This window comes from Notothenia coriiceps, unplaced genomic scaffold (assembly GCF_000735185.1).
Source record: "Notothenia coriiceps isolate Sejong01 unplaced genomic scaffold, NC01 NC01_scaffold00003521, whole genome shotgun sequence".
NCBI lineage: Eukaryota > Metazoa > Chordata > Actinopteri > Perciformes > Nototheniidae > Notothenia > Notothenia coriiceps.
The window spans coordinates 661,394-683,218 of record NW_011336222.1 but is presented as its reverse complement, the minus strand read 5'-3'; the positions used below and the strand labels follow the sequence as shown (position 1 = coordinate 683,218).

At 39.9% G+C, this 21,825-nt stretch overlaps 1 protein-coding gene across 1 annotated transcript in view; it reads right to left on the bottom strand.

Moving 5' to 3' along the window:
- LOC104941571 (protein FAM19A2-like) overlaps window positions 1–21,825 on the bottom strand; it is a 67,657-nt gene that overhangs the window by 15,975 nt on the left and 29,857 nt on the right. Inside the window, exon 2 of the mRNA XM_010766691.1 lies at window positions 16,627–16,727. Within this exon, the coding sequence (XP_010764993.1) occupies window positions 16,627–16,726 (100 nt within the window). The 5' untranslated portion in view covers window position 16,727. The remainder of the gene's footprint in view (window positions 1–16,626; window positions 16,728–21,825) is intronic.

Genomic DNA, 21,825 nt, shown 5'->3' with positions numbered 1-21,825 from the left:
CCATGCACAACATGTATATTACCTGATATGTTTGATCCAGCGACACCTGGTCCTTTCATCAGACGGGAAGCGATAGAATGAGCAAGAGGTCGTTGAGGCTGGTGGTTTTAGTCTTTTTGGGGACAGGAACGATGGTGGAGTGTTTTAAGCATGTGGGGACTACAGACTGCAGCAGGGACCTGTTGAAGATGTCTGTGAACACCTCTACCAGCTGAACTGCACACACCCTGAGAACACGGCCAGGGATGCCATCAGGTCCAGCAGCCTTGTGTGGGTTAACCCTTTTAAAAGATTTGCACACATCTGCCCTGTTTAAAACAAAATGGCAGGGCTCCTGGTCCTTCGATGCCTCCACAGCCTGGCTGCTCTCAAAACGTGAAAAAAAGCTGTTCAGCTCATCTGGGAGAGATGCGCACGCATTACAACATGTTATTGGCAAACGCAACAATCAGAGAAAGATGCAGAGGAAATTATTCTCGCCCAGCACTCACACCAAGCGTTGAACCCTCGAGAATGAACAATTAAAGCATTTACAGTATGTGTCTGGGAGAAATGGCCACTGTCTGATTATGTGTTTGCTCTAATTGGTGCAAATGGAGAGTTTCCTTTGGCTGCACAGTGAGATTACCTCATTGCAGCCCTCTCGTTGCATTCATTAGCGCTAATCTTTACCTGTTAGCCCACCAGCCAACCCTGCATAGACCCTGCCTGGAACATCTGTATGGTTTCCTGAGTACAACTTAAGCCTTTATTGACTCTCCGCCTTTGGCTAAACCACTTGAGTTGAACTAGGAGGTTACAGTAGTAGTGTGGATTAACATTTAGGCAAGAGAACTACAGGGAGACACATTGAATCACTAATGAACCTTGATTGCAGTTATTGAAGTAATACAGTAATTCCCTTTTCATTAAATCCATTCATCTTTCGGACTTCTCGCTCTACGTTTTGGTACCACTCCATTCCTCCTTTTCACCCTCTTTTTCATATTCTCTTTTTCCCGAATTTTACTTTATTTCACAGCTATTAAACCAGGAAATTTCAATCAGGTAGCACAGCGTGAATTTCTGCAGTGGCAGGAGAGAAAGAGTGAACTTTTATTTAATGCAGCCGTTTTTTTCGTTTCTCCTCTCCACCTCCATCTAGACTCTCTTTTCTTCCACAGCTGAACTCAACCTTGGCTCTTTATAGTTTATGATTCAATTTCCAATTTGTCCTCCAGACGTATTTGCCTGGTGGGTGGCGCAGCGGTTTTGTTCTTGTGTGTTTGTACAACCCTCGCCTTTGGTATTCATAGGAACAAAGTCTTACGAATACATGCATTTGAATTTTCAATTTTGCAGTCTGCAATTCCTTTGGCTTTGTTTTACATGAAAGTCACATTGAGATGGGAATTGCTCATTCAAGTGACCTCTTGGCAAGCAAGGAGAAATGCTCTGAAATATGTATAACCAATACATATCATTTCTTATTATTAGAGGCAAGGATGACCAGAGGAGTCTACTTTGGGATTTGAAGGTAGTTGGTTTGTTGCATCCCTCAGACTAAATAACTTAGTGTTGTCTTCAGTCAACCAAAGATTACAATTAACATATTCGCTGCATACTGTACATTTCAGTTTATTTCAACACTCATCTCATCTCAAACTTAAAATTAAGAAGAGGTTTGACAAGCAGAAATGGTTCATGATAGAGTTGGACCAGTGACATTGTGGATGTGTGGCATGTGTTGTAATCACACGGCTATCATGGCACAACCTACTAAAATCTTAAAACCTATTTTTTTTTTTTTAAACTGAGTATTTCTAAGAGATCTGTTCATATTTCATCAAATGTATTACTGTAACACGGTTGTCTACAGTAGGCCAGCTCACAGTGGTTATTTGCATGGCCTTAAATAGTAAAAAGTCTATCGTTTGATTCTCACAATGTGGGCTTTAAATCTTTACGGTGCAAGAGGAAGAGTACTTTACATTATGAAACATATATGATGCGCATATTGTGCTCAAATTCATGCAGGCAATTTGACATTCAAATTCAACTAATTTCCAAAATTGTGGATTCTGAGAAGAAACCAGAAAACTTTACGAAGATCATTTGTATATTTCACTGCAGGTGTTATTTATTATTTGTATAATTAAAAATAACCATTCGAAAACATGACTCCTTGCATGTTGTTGTATAATTTGCAACCATTCAAGCTCTAGGCACATCAAAGTGTTTTGCTCTGCTTCCTAGGGGGCCGTTTGACCCCGTTTTCTTTCCTTTGCATTCCCCATGTACACATTTTGAATACACAGTCTCAAGAGATTTGGCAAATGACCAGATGTTTGGCGAGGAAAAAAGGCAGGGATCCCTCCAAAGCTTTTGTTTTCTCGTCATTGTGTATTGTCTAATGTAACCAAGAACAACACTCTTTACCTATACTGTAGCTTCTTTTGTTTTGTTTGTTGTTTATGGTTCCCAAGTGTTGCCTGTCAACTGATAAGTGGATCTAAAGCAAGAAAGCCTCTTTCCAGAGTTTTCCCAGTAGAGCTTGCATGCTTGAAGCTATCTAAATAATGAATTAAACATACTTTTCCCATATGGAAGCTACACATATATATATATATTAGGGCTGCACGATATTGGAAACAACTCGATTTTAGTCAAGGACGTCTGGATCTTAAGTTATCAGAGCAACAAGCTGAGCTAGCTCGGTTAGCAGCACCGAACTGCCCTGGAGAAACACATGAAACGACTTTATTCAGTGTTTTTACCTTTAATCACCGGGTCCGTTTGCTTTGGAGATTTGATTGTGGTTTGCTGTGCATGCAGAGCCTGCATGTCACTCACTCAAGTACCCCTGACATGAGAGCTGCGCAAGTTTTCCTTTTGTAGCAAGCAGCAAAATAATTGTAACATGACGTGTTTGAGTTAATTTGCCTACTTAATATCAAAAAGTCCTACAAAAATGTATTTAAAAAATCGCAGGTCCACGCGATATTTCGCCTGCGCATATCGCGATTATCGTCACGACACGATATATTGTGCAAGCCTAATATATATATATATAGCTATATATATATATATATATATATATATATGGAGAATGTTGGCAGGAAAAATGTAGCCATGCCATTTCAATTTTTTTTCAAAAGAATCCATATGAAGCAATCGTTCGTGAGTGTTTCCGTTAGATTCAAGCAGAGATATTGGAACATCACTGTAGATAGAACAAGGGAAATAGTTGTAGAATAAATTTTTTTGTGTTTTTGTAATAAAGTTAAAAGATTTGGGTCAAAAGTGGGACAAATACACTGCTCAATGCAAAATTGGCAACAGTCGTGACTGCTTTGACAAAAATGTGATTGTGGAAAATATTGCTATTTGGTTTAGCATTGTAAACAGTCCTGGAGTCTCAGCTGTAGTAGTATTTTAGAGGATTAGCAGTGCCTCCATTGTGGTCTGCTTAATGCTAATGTTGATATATTTAACAGTATGCATATGATTGTGTTTCCATGTGCATCGACTGTGGAGAGCAGCTTTAGTATTCTTTACAGCAGCTCCACAGCCATGCACTGATGGATGGGGTGCTCTTTACTTTACTGATGTACTGTGATCAATGCTGATGCAAGGAAAGAGTGTGTGGGAGAGAGAGAGAGAGAGAGAGAGAGAGAGAAAGAGAAAGAGAGAGAAGCAGAATAGAAATAGAGGGAGAGAGAGGTAATGTGCTGCCTCTGCACATCTCTCTCTCTCTCTCCCTGCCAGTCTTTTTTGCATTAATCCTCTCCTCTCTCCGTGAGTTTCCCACTGTTGATCCTGCCGGTATCTGCATATGCTGCACTCTCAACAACATCATCGCCTTATCTGAAATGACACAGTGTTTCCTTGCATAGCATATGCTACACGGGACAACTTTCAGCAGATTACTAGATTAAAGATTAGGCGGGAGGTTGAGTGTGTGAGAAGCGTGTGTGTTTATGCATATCCCTTTCCGGCACAGGTCTTTAAAGAGGACAGAAAACATGCTGCTCTCACTGTCCGGCCTGGCCTCTCATGTTCACTAAATGTGGCTAAGAGGCTTTTATTTTTTGTCTGTTGCTGTTACGAGTTAAATAAAACAGCAGTAATGCAGCTTCACTAATCCTCTCACACAACTAATCCTAGCAGAACACCACTGTAAATACTCTGTGGGCTGAATTAAAGCAAAAATCACTCAATCCCTCACTGAGCGTTTTATGCTTATTTTGGTTCAGATGAATAGAAAGTATTATATTTTTCAACCACGAGAGAGATGTCCCTTAAATAAATGGGCTTCTTCTCTGACTTCTGCTACTTTCTGTGTGGTATCTTTGTGATTTCAAAGTATCTTTGTACAGAGGAGTGCTTTGGCTAGAACATACAGTACAGACTACGAGAATAAATCAGTGCTCTTATGTTTAGGAGAGCCAGAAATATTAATTGAGTTGACCTGTTTGTTTACTGCTTTTAACACGGGTCAGAATCTGTATATGCGGATCATTAGATGATAGTGTGGGTTGCTTGAAACGTAATGATGTATCTCAAAAGAAGATGACCATGACTTGAGTTTGCACATCTTTCAAAACAGTGATTGGTTCTTTAGATCCTTACTTGTATTTGTATCAATACCAACATTTACACATTTCATTTAACTCAATTTGTGTTTTATGTTACATATACATTATTTGAAACCTAACAAACTCCTTTATCCTCTCTTCACTATGTTGAACAGTGGCCTCTCTCTCTACCAACAAGCATCTCCATCGCTATCCTCCTACCCAAACAACATACTGTCCTAATTCACCAAAGACGGGTAAACTTGTCTATGACTTAGCGACATTTGGGATCAAGTTAAGTTGTGTGCCAACTGTGTACAAAAATGTAATTACGAAGACATGTGAAGAGCAAGGAAACCTAATTAATCATGGAATGCCTCCTTGGTAATTAAGAAGAAGTTGCCCCTTCGATATTTTAATCAACTAATTTCTGTAGAATTGTAATTACAGATAAGACTTCAAAATGCCAGTGTTTTGTGTTTTTGCTTTTAAGTGTTTCTCACAAAGCCCACAATATTAAGATCCCAAAAGATAAAATCCTTAAATGTGTGAAAAAGATGTGGATAGGGGAGGGGTAAAAACAAACATAACAGCTGCTTGTGCTCACACTAATATCTAAATAAGCAATATAGCCCACAGTTCTCCTCGGATCCCTTGAAGCAATGCTTGCAGATTGTAACTTACAGAAAAAAATACAAATGCTATTGTTAAGGAAACTGTGAAGTGTGTATCAAATACATATGTGCTATTGTATTTATTTTCTTGAAATGAAACACTACCACCGAGTTCTTTAATATCTCCCCTTGTGGGTCGGAAGTGAATTATACAAGCTGCCTGAAGCAAGTACAGGATATTTGCTGTGCTGCAACAGCTTTGGTGTGATTTAGTTTAACAAAAAATAAATGTTTCCATTCTCCGACGATGTGAGGCTATGAGATTCAAAGGGATATGCAAAAACAGAAAGTTATTTGGGCAATTTTCTGCCTTTTGTAAAAGCTTTGCACACCCACACAGCTGTCAAAACCTTTGATTCCTCGAATTGCAATGTTATCTCATCTTAACTCGGCACTTGGACAATTAATTCTAAAAACTTTGAATGAGTTGCCCGAGTTCAAAGTTTCTACTTGTGAACTCGCGCAAATCCATTATCCTCAACCTTATAAAGAAGCAGTTGTCTTATGTCACACAGCAACTAACCCTAACCCAACAACTATAAGACAACGCATGTATTTGATTTTTAATAACACAATATCAAGTAAAACCTGATCTCCATGTAAACTGAGTATGTTGCTAATGTCATGAGGTGGCCAGCTATGGTTCACAATCTGTAAAAGTGATCTTATCTGAATCCCACGCACGCACACTTATCCTTTTCTGTTTTGTAAATGCAAGAAGGACGCACTGTTGAAAGTTCAAATTTGCCCTAAAAACACTTGCCCTAAAAACATTTGCATTAAAGTGCAACAGAAGAGTCACAGAGATGTAAGTACTGTAAGGACCTTATGCCCACGTCGTCCTGATTAGGGATCAGGCACAGGCAAGTGAATAAAGTGTGGGTGTAAAAAGGGCATATAGTGCCTTTAAATGGTCCTGCACACCTACACAGGTGTTATCAATTACCCTGGCTAATTCTTTTTTTATTTACTTGCACTTTTTTCTGTTTTATTGTGTTGAACTGTTGGTGGAGCCTGTGACCTTAGATTTTCATCAACATAACTACACTGTAGCTATGTACGTATGACACACAAAAGCCTTGGACCTTGAAATAGTCTGCCATGATGGCTTGTGATAGCAGGAAAAGCAGGTAGGACTCATTTTGATAACAATGGCTCTGTTCCAATCATTTCCTCCGTATAGCCCAAATGTAGTAGGAAGGTTTCCTTTCCACGGAGCCCTTACAGAGAGGTACCATCCCTTCAACACAAACTCTCATCTCCCTCACACCATTTACAGTCAGAGCAGGCTTTGCTCTTTTCTCCTCTCATTCCTTCACTTTGCCTTCATCGAGACTCCCTCTTTCTTCTCATCTTTCCACCTCTGGCTCTGCTGCCAGCCAGCCTCAGACACACCAGGGTTTCCCTTTCATTTGGTATGAGGGATGGGATGAGGGAGAGAGAAAGGCAAGAGAGGAGAGGAGTGGAAGGATGTAATGATCTGTCCTGATTAATGCAGTTAGAGAGAAAGTGCTGACGCAAAGAAAGAGGCCTTAAGAAGAGATGGGCAAAACGCACCAATCACTGAGCTTATCAGATCACCTGTTAATGGCCAATGAAGTGTTTGAAATATGACCCGACCATCATTATGAAACAGAGTGGTTTAGCTGTTGTATCTGGATGATATTAAACATAATTTTAAAGAAAGCTTAAACTAGTTTCATATATATACCAGAAAATATGCTCAAGACTGCGTATACATTAGGACAGAAATAAGCAGGGACCTCTTTAAACAATAATGCTCTTCGTCTTTTCTCAAGGTGATGATTCATGTGTACCACAATTTTATTTTCATACTGAAATGTTAACTCTAACCAGGAACAATGCATCTTTGCATCATGGAAAAAGGGACTATGTTTCCTTTAAACAGCCAATAATAATACATGTGTCGCATGCTTCTTTAAGTTTCAATAACTTTAAAATTAGTACCAATCATGAGAAAGGGACCAAATAAAAATGACAATGCAAGGTTGTTAGATTAATCGATGTTGATTTACAGTATTTTCTTATCAAAAACACTTCTGTATAAAAATGTATTCATTGATGAAATGCAAAGCTCAAGAGCCTCCATGGCTTTGTTGGCAGGAAACCATAAATTGCAGTGTGTCTAAGTAAATATCAGGATGAAAAAGTTACAGAAGGAGTATTTGTACATCCCCAAGACATCAGATACATCTTTGAGAGCATTGTCAACAACTGGCTAGCTTTCAAAAGTGATCTGCCATATTTATAAGTGCTGGGTCATACCAGAGAGTGGCACGATGAAAGCCTTCCATGCATTCATGAAACATGTTGTGATGAAAGCTTTGGGACTGCTTGTAGAAAGGGCAGAGGTAACTGTTGATTATGGCCAGTTTTGTTCATGGTCAAATGTTCACAAAGAGCAAAGAGTTCTGTTGGTGTTGCTTACCTTTTGGCATTGCAGTGTATTATAAAACTGGATGGTGAAACGCAGCTGATTTGACTAGGACTTTTACAGTTTTCTTTATTCCCTTAAAAGGTCAAAACTATGAAGAAGATTTCCAATTGGTCAACAGTGCGATTTCAAAGTTCAACGCCATTAAAGTCTACTCCAAAGTAGCAGATACATATCTTTTACTTTAACAAAGCGATCCATTATTTGCAGTGAAACAATTAAAGTTAGTTTATTTTGGTCTGAAATGTCACCGTCATAAATACTGAAGCCCTTACAGGAATCAGTCTGTGCGTAAGAGTAGGCTGTAAACAGGACGAATGTAATCTGTCCGGAAACTGAGGCGGCCGTATGTCATTATTCATCACTTGTTATTGCATCTGTAGGCCAACAACACAAGCATACATCAAACGGTGCCTTTATCATGGTGGATAAGAACTAAATGTGACTTTGAAATGACTGATTTTACTGTAAACTTCAACCTTTTTTAAATCCTTAGCAGTCTTTCATCATGCTTCGAACTGCGGGGCCACATCTAAAAAGGAATTTAATCTATAGTTTTAGCACCAAACATTATGATTATTGTTTTCTATAGGATAAAACATACTAACATTTCCAAAGAATCTGTGAGAACCACTAACCTCAGACAAAAAAGGGTAAAATAAACATAGTGTGCTCTGTGTTGACCGGTGGTGTAACATACATGTATGGGGAGTGTCCGGTCTTTCACAGAGTTAGGGTAACAAGGTGGTAGCAAGTTATTTATCTAGATCTGTGAAAGGACACCTCTACGACAGAGTAACATAAACAACGACCATAACTCACACACATGCACTTGCACACCTGATAACCTGTTAGAGTGAACTACGCAGAGACTGGCGTTTACGAGTGTCCGTCCTTATTCCTCTAACAGGCTCAGAATTCAGATAGAATGAAATCATCATCAACACGGCTGCGGCGCTATAGATCTCTCCTCTCTGTTCGCTGACTGACAAAGAGAAAACCGGAGGAGGGTGGTGTTTGGACTCAACTCAATCATTGTGTTTCTGTGTCTATACTGGTTTGCCAGAATGACACAGAGAAGAGAGAGACTGAGAGACATAAAGAAAGAGAGCTCCAGTCGGAGAAAGGAAAATAGGCTGACATGGCTCTGAGCTCCCCCACAACTATGCACATTAGAAACTGTAGGAGGGGAAAGAAGATGCAAATCCTCCCATGCACTGGATGGGTTTCTAAATGCAGGGAAAGACACACACACACACACACACACACACACACACATACACACANATGAACGGCATTCTCACATATGTGCTCCTCTGGTCCAGGTGTGAGAGGGCAGTGTGGATGGTGAGGACTATGGCGTCGTCTGTGGACCTGTTTGCTCTGACAGAGCAAACAGGTCCACAGACGACGCCATAGTCCTCACCATCCACACTGCCCTCTCACACCTGGACCAGAGGAGCACATATGTGAGAATGCCGTTCATTGATTACAGTTCAGCCTTCAATACCATTGTGCCCTCCAAGCTGGCCATCAAGCTCAGAGACCTCGGGCTCAACGGCACCCTCTGTGACTGGATCCTGAACTTCCTGACGGGCAGACCCCAGGCAGTGCGGGTGGGAAACATCACATCCTCCACCCTGATCCTCAACACCGGAGCCCCTCAAGGCTGCATGCTCAGCCCTCTCCTCTACTTCACTCACGACTGCATGGCCAGTGCACACACAGCTCCAATACCATCGTGATGTTTGCTGACGACACGACCGTCATCGGCCAGATCACAGACGGCGACAAGACGGCGCACAGAGAGGAGGTCGGAAAACTGACATCTTGGTGCCAGGATAACAACCTCCATCTCAACGTTAGCAAAACAAAGGAGCTGATTGTTGGATTACAGGAAGCAGCAGGGAGAGGGACACGACCCCATCGCCATCAATGGGACTACGGTGGAGCAAGTCAGAAGCTTCAGGTTCCTTGGGGTCCACATCACTGAGGACCTGACATGGACTCTTCACACCACCACCATCACCAAGAAAGCTCGACAGCGGCTCTTCTTCGTCTGCAGGCTGAGGAGGTTCAACACAGACTCCAGGATACTCTGCAACTTCTACAGGTGCACCATAGAGGGTATCCTGACTGGCTGCATCACGGCCTGGTACGGCAGCTGCACCGCCCTCAATCGTAAGGCTTTACAGAGGGTGGTGAAAACTGCACAGATTACTTAGTAATTATTTATCTATCTATCTAATATAATTCCAATAACTTGTATATAAACTCGTATTGCACTATTCCACTTTTTTTTTTCTCACTTTTTTTAAAACTATTTTTATTTTTTTTATTACTTTTAATATAATATACTTTAATATTGTTTTAATAGTGTCTGCTTATCTGTATTATTTTTGTTGCATTGTTGGAGAAGCCTGTGACCTAAGATTTTCAACGACATAATTACTCTGTAGCTATGTTAGTTTGATAATAAAGGACCTTGAACCCTAGTGTTGGATTTTTTCTTTGTTATTTATCCTAATCGTAACTTTACCTGTACCTTAGGACTTTGATGTGACAGTGCAAAAGGAAATGTTTGGGTCTTAGTGGATCACTGGCTTAGGTACATATTCATATGACAATGTTGTAATAACTTGGTCTCTTTTCACTTTATACTGCCAGAAAGCCAAAGTTCTCACACGTGTTTCACATAATTCGTCCTACGAACTTTAATGCTTAACAGATTTTCCGCCAACAACATAATAACTATGACATTCATGGTTATGAGGGAAATCGCTGAACAAGTGGTGATCCCCTGCCTTTTTTTATAGTGCTATTATCAGCTCAAAATTAGAATTGGCTTATGAATACCTGAACAACTAATTAAAATAATGGCATGCTAACATGCCAATCTTAGATAGTGAACTTCTGATGCTGCTGATCATTATCTTTTATGGAATCGATGAGAAAACATGTTCCGTGATAAAGGATTCCTAAGAAATAAGAAATGTAACATTACATTATATTTCATTCTTCAGTTCTTGGTTTTTGAGGTATGAGAGGTATAAATCAACAGTACACCGCTACTGTTTTATCTCGTGAAACTATGTATCATCTGGAATCTGCCCTAAAACAGAGAAATACACACATAAATGGCAAACGCGGCAGACACATACATAGTTAGATATATTCCCAGCAAATGGCCAGTCTTTAGTAACCCAGCCACACACTCACTGTCCGCTTTTGTTTATCTGTCGACCTGGTTCTTCAGGCATCGGCCATGAATCATACCGACTCCTAGCAGAGTGCATCTCGCTGTCTGGCATCACCTTTCTACTTTCATAGATATTCATTTTCTGCACTTGGTGGAAAATAACGGCTATAAACACACTCCCCCTTGGTAGAAATAATATTTCAGTGCATTGTGATTCTCTTGTTAAATATTTCAGGAAACATCTGCTTGACAGACATTAGAGAATACATATCTCCTCTCCACATCCCTTGAAAACGCGGTGGAAACATGTCTGACGAGTAATAAACACAGAAGATTATCCTGTGATAGACTACAAAAGGCCAGAGTGTCACGTTTTTAGTTTTGTGTGTTTGGTTTTGGGTTTATTTTGCTGTTCGGTTCTCCCTGTCGTGTTTTCCTCCTTGTGTGTTGTCCGATCCCTCTCCCTGTGTTTTTCCTCCTGTCGTTAGTTTCCCTGGTGTGTCTAATTGTCTGATTGTGTTCACCTGTTGCCCTTGTGTTTCTCCTCCTCTGCCCGGCTGTTTCTCGTCTCGTGACTACCCCTCCCTGTATTTAGTCTTGTCTCTTCCTGTGTTCAGTGTTGGTTCGTCTTTTGTTGGTGACTGAGTTCACCGGGGAGTGTTCTGTTTGTCCGAGTTTTATTCTTATCCTTGAAATAAAGGTATTATCAGTATTATCTGCATTTGGGTCCTGCTTGCTTCACTCTACCGTAACACAGAGTCCTTGTAGCCAGTCATCAAATACTCTCCTAGCCCCTTAATAACGGAATTCATCATGGTTAAAATAACACATGCGTTACCAAGGACACACTGATTGGAGAAGGTGAGTTTATGCAAATGTATTTCCTTGGAATTTGTCAACACCTATTGAAGTGCAGCGAGGGAGAAAAGATGAGACAGAAAGAGAGCCAGGGGCTATATAATACCCATAATGACGAACAAATGGTTTGATCATAATTAACAGGTATCTTGATTGCTGTAAGGCAGTGGGACAAAGATCATGCGTCCTCGGGGGAAACCAGTGTGACAAAATGTAACTTCATTTTAATTTGATGATCAGCCTAATGGTAATGTTTAATCCTACCATGACCTGTTTGAACTACAAGAGGTCTAGGAACTACCTCAATTCCCCATCAAGTCAAGTCATTGATTTCCTAGCTCTTCATGGCAAATTTGCCTAACAATGTATACAACATTACCATAGCCTCAAAATTACCCATGATCCGTCATCGTGTCTGTTAAAATTTGGACAGTCTCCTACCATTGTGTTTTGCTTTGACTTAGTGTGGAACTTGAACATTTTTGGGTTTCTACATTATTTAGCATTCTCTCCCGGGTCGTCCGGCTCCTACAAAGGGTACACAAATTAGTTTTTTGTACTTTTGGCTAAATGTAATTATGTTGAGCGGAACTCTCTCTAAATAATTATTTGGTGGAAATGCAAACTACTTGGGTGTCATAAGCTGTAAAGGTTGGGAACCACTAGCTTACTATTTAAGTTTAATATTAAACAATAGGTATGTTGCTAGGGTCTAATTCATAATTTCTTGTTTCAGTCCGTGCCACCTGATCTAGCAACCTGTGGGGGGAGGTGTGTATGGATGCAGCAGTCCTCTACAGCAGGTGGTCTCCGGTGACAAATGTGATTCCAAAACAGACTCCATGCTGTAAAAGTCACAATCACTTTACTGTGATCAAATCAAATCCCTCTCCATATTATACCTTAGTCCCATGCTCTAACTGCCATTTTACTGGGACCTTACCATCCTTTAATTCTTATCTCCCGTCATGCTCTTCACTCAATGAAAGCAACTTCTTTTCAAACTGTTCATATGAACTGCTTCGTTGTGTCAATAGCAGTCACTGATCTTGCCACTAGACATGAAAACTGATTTTAGATAATAAATAAATAAATAAATATGTAGGCAGGAGTCAATGATGTACTGAATGTATTTGCTGACTTACGAGGAGAGTAATTTTTCATTTATCACAAACACAGCAACATGGAAAACGATTTCTTTATTCAAATGTCATAGCCATGAAGCAAAAAGCATTTTTCCAAAAAAGCTGAACAATTCAAATGTCTGTTAAAAAGGTAAACCCCTTTTAACCCAGTACCACAAAGAATATATCAAGATTACGATGCCACTTATTCTCATGTCTACCAACGGACATCATACCTTGATATCCTGCAGACCTTGATTTTAGTTAGTTTAAAAAAAGAAAATCCTATGCCAACAAATGTGTCCCTTTCTCTTTAAAATCCTGAAACCATATGTGCATGAAATAGCCACAAAAAGACACCGCACATTTATTTGAAGTAAATCATGAGCTCTAAAATGAGCATTAGGGATACCGAGTAAATGTTTGTATTGTAAGAGACTCAATGAAGATAATTTGCTATCTTCATTTTCTGTCCTACTCTTTAGAATTACTTTATTTTAACAATGTATTCCTCTTTTTCACTCCGTCTCATGAAAAAACATAAACACACACGCTCCAGTGTTTCAACCAGTGAAATAAACCAGGAGAGAGCGCTTGGATGTCCGTCAAAATTGTAATCTTCAGCTTGAATTTTTCACAGGCCATATGGAGGCGTGTTGTAGACGCAGCAGAGAGTGCAGTTTTACTGTGGAATAGCCTTTAAGGAGGGCAGACAGCCTGTCTCCGCACATCACATTAGAGAGCCTCTTTGAGTGTGCATGCATGTAAGCGTGTGTGCATGTTTTGTGTATCTTTCTGTGTGCATTTACTGCAGGCCCATGTGCCTCCCTGACTGAGTGCACATGTCTCTCTGAGCCTGTGTGAGAGTGATTTAGCCCATGCATTATAGCACACCTATACATCTCGGTCTTTACATCTCTGTTTGCCCTTCTTGGCAGACAGAAAGCCTTTCAGAGTAAGTTAAAATCTGAGCAGCCTCTAATCAGTGGCGATGTATGGAGATTGCAGCCCATAGACCGAGAATCAATGACTCGACAGTGTGTGGCGAAGTGATCAGCATAATCGCTGTTTCGCTTTATTTCAAAATCCAAGCCAAGCTGTTTCTTTAGGACTATTGGCAAAGCTACTGAGACGTTTAACCAAGGCCTATCTACAAATAAGATCTCTTCATTTTAGGAGATCTATACTCCGCTAAGAGTGTTAGAGCTCTGTGGTCTGGGTATAAAGCCTGATCTTTTTCACACAATTCTGTAGTGATCTGTATGATTAAGCATGGGAATAAGAGAATAAGACAGGAGGATGAATGGTTTAACAGATGGAGAGGCACCGATGGCAAACGAGAGGCATATTTTTCTGTTCTGGCCTGAGAGATAGAAATCTGGAGAATAAAAGGGGAGCAGAAGTTAGGCAGGCACACACACACACATTCCCACACAGACAAACACACACACATACACACATGCTGGGACTTCTTTTGCCACATCTAAACCGCCTCCACTTTCCTCCTGAGGTCGCCACAGCTGTCAGTTGTTAGCACACAGTTCTTGCGTTAGTAACCAGAACACACAAACACACATATGGTCTGTGCAAGTGGCCACAAATTTAAAAAAAAATTTTTTCCTATGCTCATGGGATCAGGAGTTTAAGCTATTTTCCACTACAAAAGGCAGGACAACTAAAACAGGAAATATTCATCATACACAGCATATTTATTTTTTAAGCAAGAACATTAAGAGACAACATACATTGCTTCCATTTTCATCAGCTTAATCTTCAGTCTTATATATTACAATCATTTGTTGGGGGATTCCAGCGTTTATGCGAGTGTAAGAGATGGAGACAGTTTGTGACATAAGGGTGAGAGTGTCAACCTTGGGAGTGACCTAAGGGATTGTATTTAGTAATGATCTGATTACTCGTCTGTTTTTCCCCTCTCAGACAACCTGCAACTGGATAACGCTGTAACTCCCTGATTACAACTTACTCTACAATCAATCACCCATTAACGGGAGCACTCAGGCGATACACGTGCCCATAACACACCCCCCCCCACACACACACACAAACACACACACACACACACATATAACCGTGTCCGACTAAAAGACCGACCCCACCATTTCTGCCACTCTGTCAATGGAGAGTACGATAAGATAACCATGAGAGATTCTTTAACGACACAAAATAAAAACTGCTAAATGTATCTCCATCCTCTCTCTGCCTTTTCACCGTCTTTCCATTTATGAAAATGTTTGCCCTTGCCATGTTTAAAATCTCTGTGTGAGAGAATATGCCTAGCAGCCAACAGCAGTCAATCTTACACACAAAGACAAACAACATACACACACACACACACACACACACACACACACACACACACACACAGCTGTTGTTATAGGTAGCTGTATTCCAGCAAGGACACACACATAAACCCCCACAAAAACCTTGTATTTTCTTAGAAGTGATAACATTATGAGGAACTCCCAATTTCCACACAGAAGGCCAATGGATTCACTCACGATCCATCTCAGATGCTGCATTCTTTTAGAAAGATTTAAAGAAGAGACTCATCAATCATTTTGCCTTTCAGTCATCCCGCTAATGGAACGTCGGTACGAGGCAGATGTTCAGACACACAATTCACTGACTGCAGTATAAATGTCTTTAGCGTCAGTGACGTGAGACGCGCCGTAACAACAATGACAAAGACAACCAGTTCAGATGAAGGGCAGCTGGTGCATGTCACTTTATCAAGCCAAAGGCAGAGTTTAACATTTTCAAGCCATCACTGCCCTTCATATACCATCAAACCAAAGACGAGATTCACAGTCATCACTTCCTGGTTGTATCCTTAGGCGATTTTGTCATTGTCCATTACTTATTTTGGTCAGATTTAACATGTTACTCACGTCCCTGGGTCCATCTCCTCTTTGCTCCACGAGGAAGAGCAGTGTTTACCACGTCTTTTACAGAGGGATTAACCTTTAGTGCTCCAAATGTGTGCATCTTAGTAGAAATCAGAAAAGAGGACACTTGACGGACAACCACATTTTATTTTTAAGAAAATGTGTTTTTTTAAATAATAAAGACAATACATTTGGTTTGATTTAAACCATCCTCATTGACAAAATATGGCTGGAACGTCTTCTTAAAATACATTTTATAAAAGCTCTGTATTCATAGACAGGCAGCAGGTACGTCATGCTTTTCCCCCCGGGGGCAAGGTCATTTTCAGTGTCACACACAGGTGATCATTGTAAAGCAAAGAGGCGAAGATACCCCGCCTCTGGGCTCAATCACGCTTGTGACTCAGCTCCTTGGCTTTTAGCTTTTATGGGGGGGGGGGCTCACACAGCAAGGGATTTGTAATCCAAAAGACTCAGTGCTGTAACCTACGGGCATTTTGGAAAGACGCCCCACTCTGACGGGGACTGAAAAGACGTGAAATCCCCTGAACTGAAAAGACCTTCCTTGTTGGATTACTCACATTCCCCTTCTTTTCATTAAATAACTTATTGTGTGTTCTTCCTGGCAACTAGCCTCTGTGGTCTCGTATTTTGTTGTGAATCCAACCTCTGCATTCCCTCGGGTGGCACACGGCCTATTCACTCTCACTTTACAAAACTTGAAAAGAAATTGGCTTCAGAGGCTGCCTGCTGTGGTAATTCATGATAGATCCCAATACCGTGAATGCTGCACAAAGCATCACCCAAGTGAGAGGATGATATACTACACACACACATGATTGGGCTTGCAGTACCTGTGTGGCTCCTGTGTGCCTGTGTGAGGGATGCCAGACAGAGGGACAGCAGTAAACTCCACACCCCCACTCCACAAATGCAAGGGCCCCGTTCCCGCATTCTGCCGAAGAGAAAGAGAAACAAACATTAGAGAACACACTTAATAAAAAATGGTGTACTGTACACATGCCTTTATCAACTGTTGGTATGTGAGCACAGGTTATTCACAATTACTGGATTTAAGACATGCTACCAAGATCAATCCTGACGATTTTGGTAATCTGTCAAGGGTTTAACTTGTCGAGTGAAATATCTCCATGTCATCTACATGGATTAGGAAAACATTTGGAACAGACTATCATGATTCCCATATGATGAATACTAACAATTTAAGCCATGCCCTGATCTTTCCTCTAAAGCTACAATGAGCTTGACTTTTGCAGATTTGAGAGAAATGGATTTGTGAATTAAATAAAATGAAATTAATTTTGGTGATCCAGTGACTTTTAAAATAGTCACTGCCACCATGAGGAAAAAATAAAGAAACAACTAATTGGTGTATGAATAAATACATGAAAAACTAGAAAAAGCCTCAGATGTTCTTCGTTCAGTGTAAATTAGCCAATGTTTGAATGCTAACAAGCTGAACTGAGATTGTTAACATGGTACAGTAAATGTTATATAAGCTTTGTTATAGTGGGCATTTTAGCAACATATTTGTTTGCATGGCTGCAGACATGTAATGTTGTTAAAGCCTAAATGCTCAAATGTTAGACAACCTGTTCACTGTTAAACTTAAAGACACAAACAACATTCACACAAAACATAGAGCACCGAAACTGAAAACAAATAATATATTTACTCAGGGAAAATTATTGTTTACTGCAAAAACATTCAAACAGAAGGGGATATGGTGAGTGACTCAGAGAGAGGGAGGGAAAGAGGGGGAGAGAGAAAAAATTACTTTGAAAACTCTGTTTAATTCTCTATCTTGGCAGCTAACAGAAATGTCAAAAACACGGGTAAGCCAATTTCTTATAATCAAGCCCACATAGTTATATCCAGTAATTATCTACTTTGTTTGTGTTTGTGTATTTAGATAGTTGCTAAAAGACAAAATATGTCAAGTGAAGAGGACTGTAATCCAAACCAAAACAGTGCAAAGCTTTAGTTTGCACACAAAAACCTCACAAACCTTCTAATAATAAAAGCTTTAATGTCATAATAATGAAAGTTTTCTCAAGAAAATGAAATCAACATATTGTAATAAAAAAGAATACCAAACAGTATTATGTTTCATTATAGTTTTTATATTAAATTTAACATTTGTATTATATAACTCTAGGTCGGATGCAGATTTGCACATGCTGGCAGGTGTTTGCATCGCAGTGGTGAGCAGGGATGCATAGGATTAAAGCACTTTGTATTCGGAGCACTGAGTGGGACAGAAACTCCACCACAGACAAACAAACTCTTTCTCCACTGAGGAAACTGTTTTTGTGAGTAAGCTTGTATACGTGTTTAAGTGTGTAAATAAATAACTGCAGGAGGCTAGCAGAGCAAATGTCTGAGAGTAAAGAACAACATGAAGAGAAACGTAACAACCCATTTAAGCCGAAACATGTCATGTTAACTTACAAATTTGAAAGGACAGGTATATTTAAGTGGTTTGGAGGATGTAGAAACACAGAACCCTTTATTTAAATCAAACTACTACTCTGGTTTGTAAAACCTTAATGTCTTTGCACCTCCAAGAGTTGATTTCTGTCTTTTTTATGTCTCGACGGGGAGCTTTTTCTCGGATTGGAGTGAGCATGTTGTTGCTTTGTCCCCTTTTCTTTCTGGTATAGGTTTAAATCTCTCACTGCAAGGAACTCTAAAGACCATAATCTGATACAATAGAAGAACTCAAAATTGGATTCAGTGTTAAAAACACAGTTTTTCCCAAAATTGAGGAACCATTTTCTTTCTAACATACTACACCCTTCATTAAGTAAGAACGAGCCTCTCACTTACTAGTAGAGCCAAGCATTCTTCTGCGCAGTGATTTGGTTTTCTGGGTGTAGTTTCGGTAAAAAAAAAGAATATATATTTCATAGATGTTATCAATAATAGATTAACTTGTGTAACCTGGACATGATTTTTGGAAAGAGAAATGTCCCCTGTTAAGTTTTTTCAAATTGTAATATTTTGCCGCTTTGAGCATAACAACAAAAGTGCCATTTACTTCCATTCTTCAGAAGAAAGCAGGCATATGCAAGGCCAATATCACCAAGACTCTGCAACTCACATCAAAACATTAAGGTTATGAGGGAAATGTGCATTTTAAATGTTGCGGTCAACAGTACATTTAAATGATTTTCTATTACTTTTTATAATGGTTGACTTTTCTCGTAAGCCAGCAAATGTGAAGAAAAGAAAAAAAGATTCTTGTAAAATACTTTTGAGCAGACATGTGATGATGTAAGTAAAACAAAACAACCTTTCGAGGTTTGTGAGAGAGTCTGTGCAGATTAGCTTGGTGCAGATGAGACTATACAAACGGCTGGTTGGGTCTCAGTATATGTGCTGATGTGAATATATCTTCAAATGTGTGTGGGTATATAGTCACATTAGTGTGTCTGTGTGTGAGAGAGTGTTTTTGCCATGAGGAAGTGTGTGTTAAACCCTGGCTTGAGTTCTGAGTTGGTTGTGTGAGTCATCTGACTACTGTATATAGCCATGCATTTGAAGATCTGGGAGGAACTGCAAAGCCAGACCGGCTGAGCCAAGGCTTTTTGTGTTTAGAGGGCATCACACACACACAGAATCATACACATCTCCGTTTTATTGTTGCTTTTTGCCCTTTCTCCCATTTATCCTCATTCCTATTTCCTCTTCTCTCTCCCTCCCTCCCTCCCTCCCCCTCTTCACCCATTTCTCCTGTCCACATCTATGCTCTGCTTGTAGTAAATGATAAGGAGACAAAGCAGAGAAGCAGCCTGCTTCCTCTTCAGCTCATTTAGACACACAGCAGTGTTTGTGATGATGCAGTGCCACTTCATTTTGGCTAGTTGTTTGGTCTGTCTGCCGCAGAAATTAGTGGGTGTGCGGTACAGAAATGAATTCAGAATGGAGCGGGAAAAGAGAGAGAGAGAGAGAGAGAGAGATCAGGGTGTGTGTGTGTGTGTGTGTGTGTGTGTGTGTGTGTGTGTGTGTGTGTGTGTGTGTGTGTGTGTGTGTGTGTGTGTGTGTGTGTGTGTGTTTGAATGCATCTTAGCCAAAGCCGGACAGACATCTCACAGGCATAATGAGCTCTAGTTTATCTTCCAACAGGCAATGAAAAAAATATATAGTGGAAATACATTGATATTCAAGGAGTTTCTATTCCCTGAGATATGCATTTGGAAAAATAGGATGCCTGTTCTTTCTAGATCAGTTAGTGTGATAATTAACATGAAGTGGTTTTGATGTCAGAAGATATACAGAACTGAATCTGTAGTTTTTAATATTAAGGAAGGATTTTCAGTCAGTGAAATAATTTGTACTTAGATTTGTACTTGGCTCTGTCAATGTAAACAAAGTGGCTTAGACTGAGCCACACAACACCAGGACAGTAGGGAGGGATATGTGTTTATCTGCTCTCTACCTGTGAGTCATTATTCATAATATGCTGTTAATTATAATACTAAATATGCTCATTATCAAATTTGATTTTCCCACGTTGGTCCTGATTAGGCAGGATGATAATCTCCAAACCTGTCCAATAAATACAAACATGTCAGTCAGAATAACTTTATGTTTACTCATCTTTATGTATTACTTGTAAAAACTGAACTGGAACAGAAATAAATATTACTAAATGACATGTATTCTCTAGACCAGACCAAATGTCCTTCACTGCAGGTGAGAACATCCCAGTGGTTATTTTAGTCATATTAATTTGAATGATATAATTACATGTCAGAAAAGACTAATTGACCTACTTGTGTGTGATACATGTGACCCCTACAAGCTGTTACCTGGTCTGTGCATGTTACTCTGTCTTTGTTCATGAAGCGTGCACGTGCTCTCGCTCACACAAAGGTCTAGCATTTGTACGACTATGAGTAAGGAACAGTAGATATAGCTTTTATTCATCCTGACTATTCGGAAGGGAGATGACTATCTCAGTCTCCTGTGGAGTGCTACCATGGCTAAGGTCATCAGATACACACAGACGATTACCGTGCTATTCAAAGTACCAGTATCAAAAAAAATGGAAGATATTGTCTGATATAGTCAAGAGGCAGCGTAGAGAGACTCCAGGACAAAGAGAAGATAGAAAGGAAATATATAAAAGGAAGGAGACCAGTGCATAGAAGAAAATTGAAGAACCAAAGGCTTTAAATATCTTACAGTTTATTATGTTGTCTCTATTAATCAGTAGATAGTATTGCATGTGCAGCTGTTTTGAGCAACACCATTGTAGCATGGCCCTTGGGATGACAATGTTGGTCTGTCAGACAGTCGGTCAGTTACACATTTGCTTCGTTATGAGAGCAAATAATCAGTGTCATAGTGTTTTGCTTGGTAAAACACATTACAGACCTGCTATCAAGGCTGTTGAAACTGAAATGTATTTTTCTCAACTCTGTAGGCAAAGTTTAATTCATCAATCTATACCCAGAATTTGCTTTCCAATGTCAAAGTCGACTGGAGCTTATCCCAGCCTAAACTGGGCGAGACAAACACATGCACAGACGTACAGTACAAACAAACCAGATACAGTGGGGAAAAAAGTATTTAGTCAGTCACACATTGTGCAAGTTCTCCCACTTAAAAAGATGAGAGGCCTGTAATTTTCATCCTAGGTATACCTCAACTATGAGAGACCAAATGAGAAAAAAAATCCAGAAAATCCCATTGTCTGATTTTTAAAGAATTTATTTGCAAATTATGGTGGAAAATAAGTATTTGGTCAATAACAAAAGTTCATCTCAATACTTTGTTATATACCCTTTGTTGGCAATGACAGAGGTCAAATGTTTTCTGTGAGTCTTCACAAGGTTTTCAAACACTGTTGCTGGTATTTTGGCCCCTTCCTCCATGCAGATCTCCTCTAGAGCAGTGATGTTTTGGGGCTGTCGCTGGGCAACACAGACTTTCAAGTCCCTCCAAAGATTTTCTATGGGGTTGAGATCTGGAGACTGGCTAGGCCACTCCAGGACCTTGAAATGCTTCTTACGAAGCCACTCCTT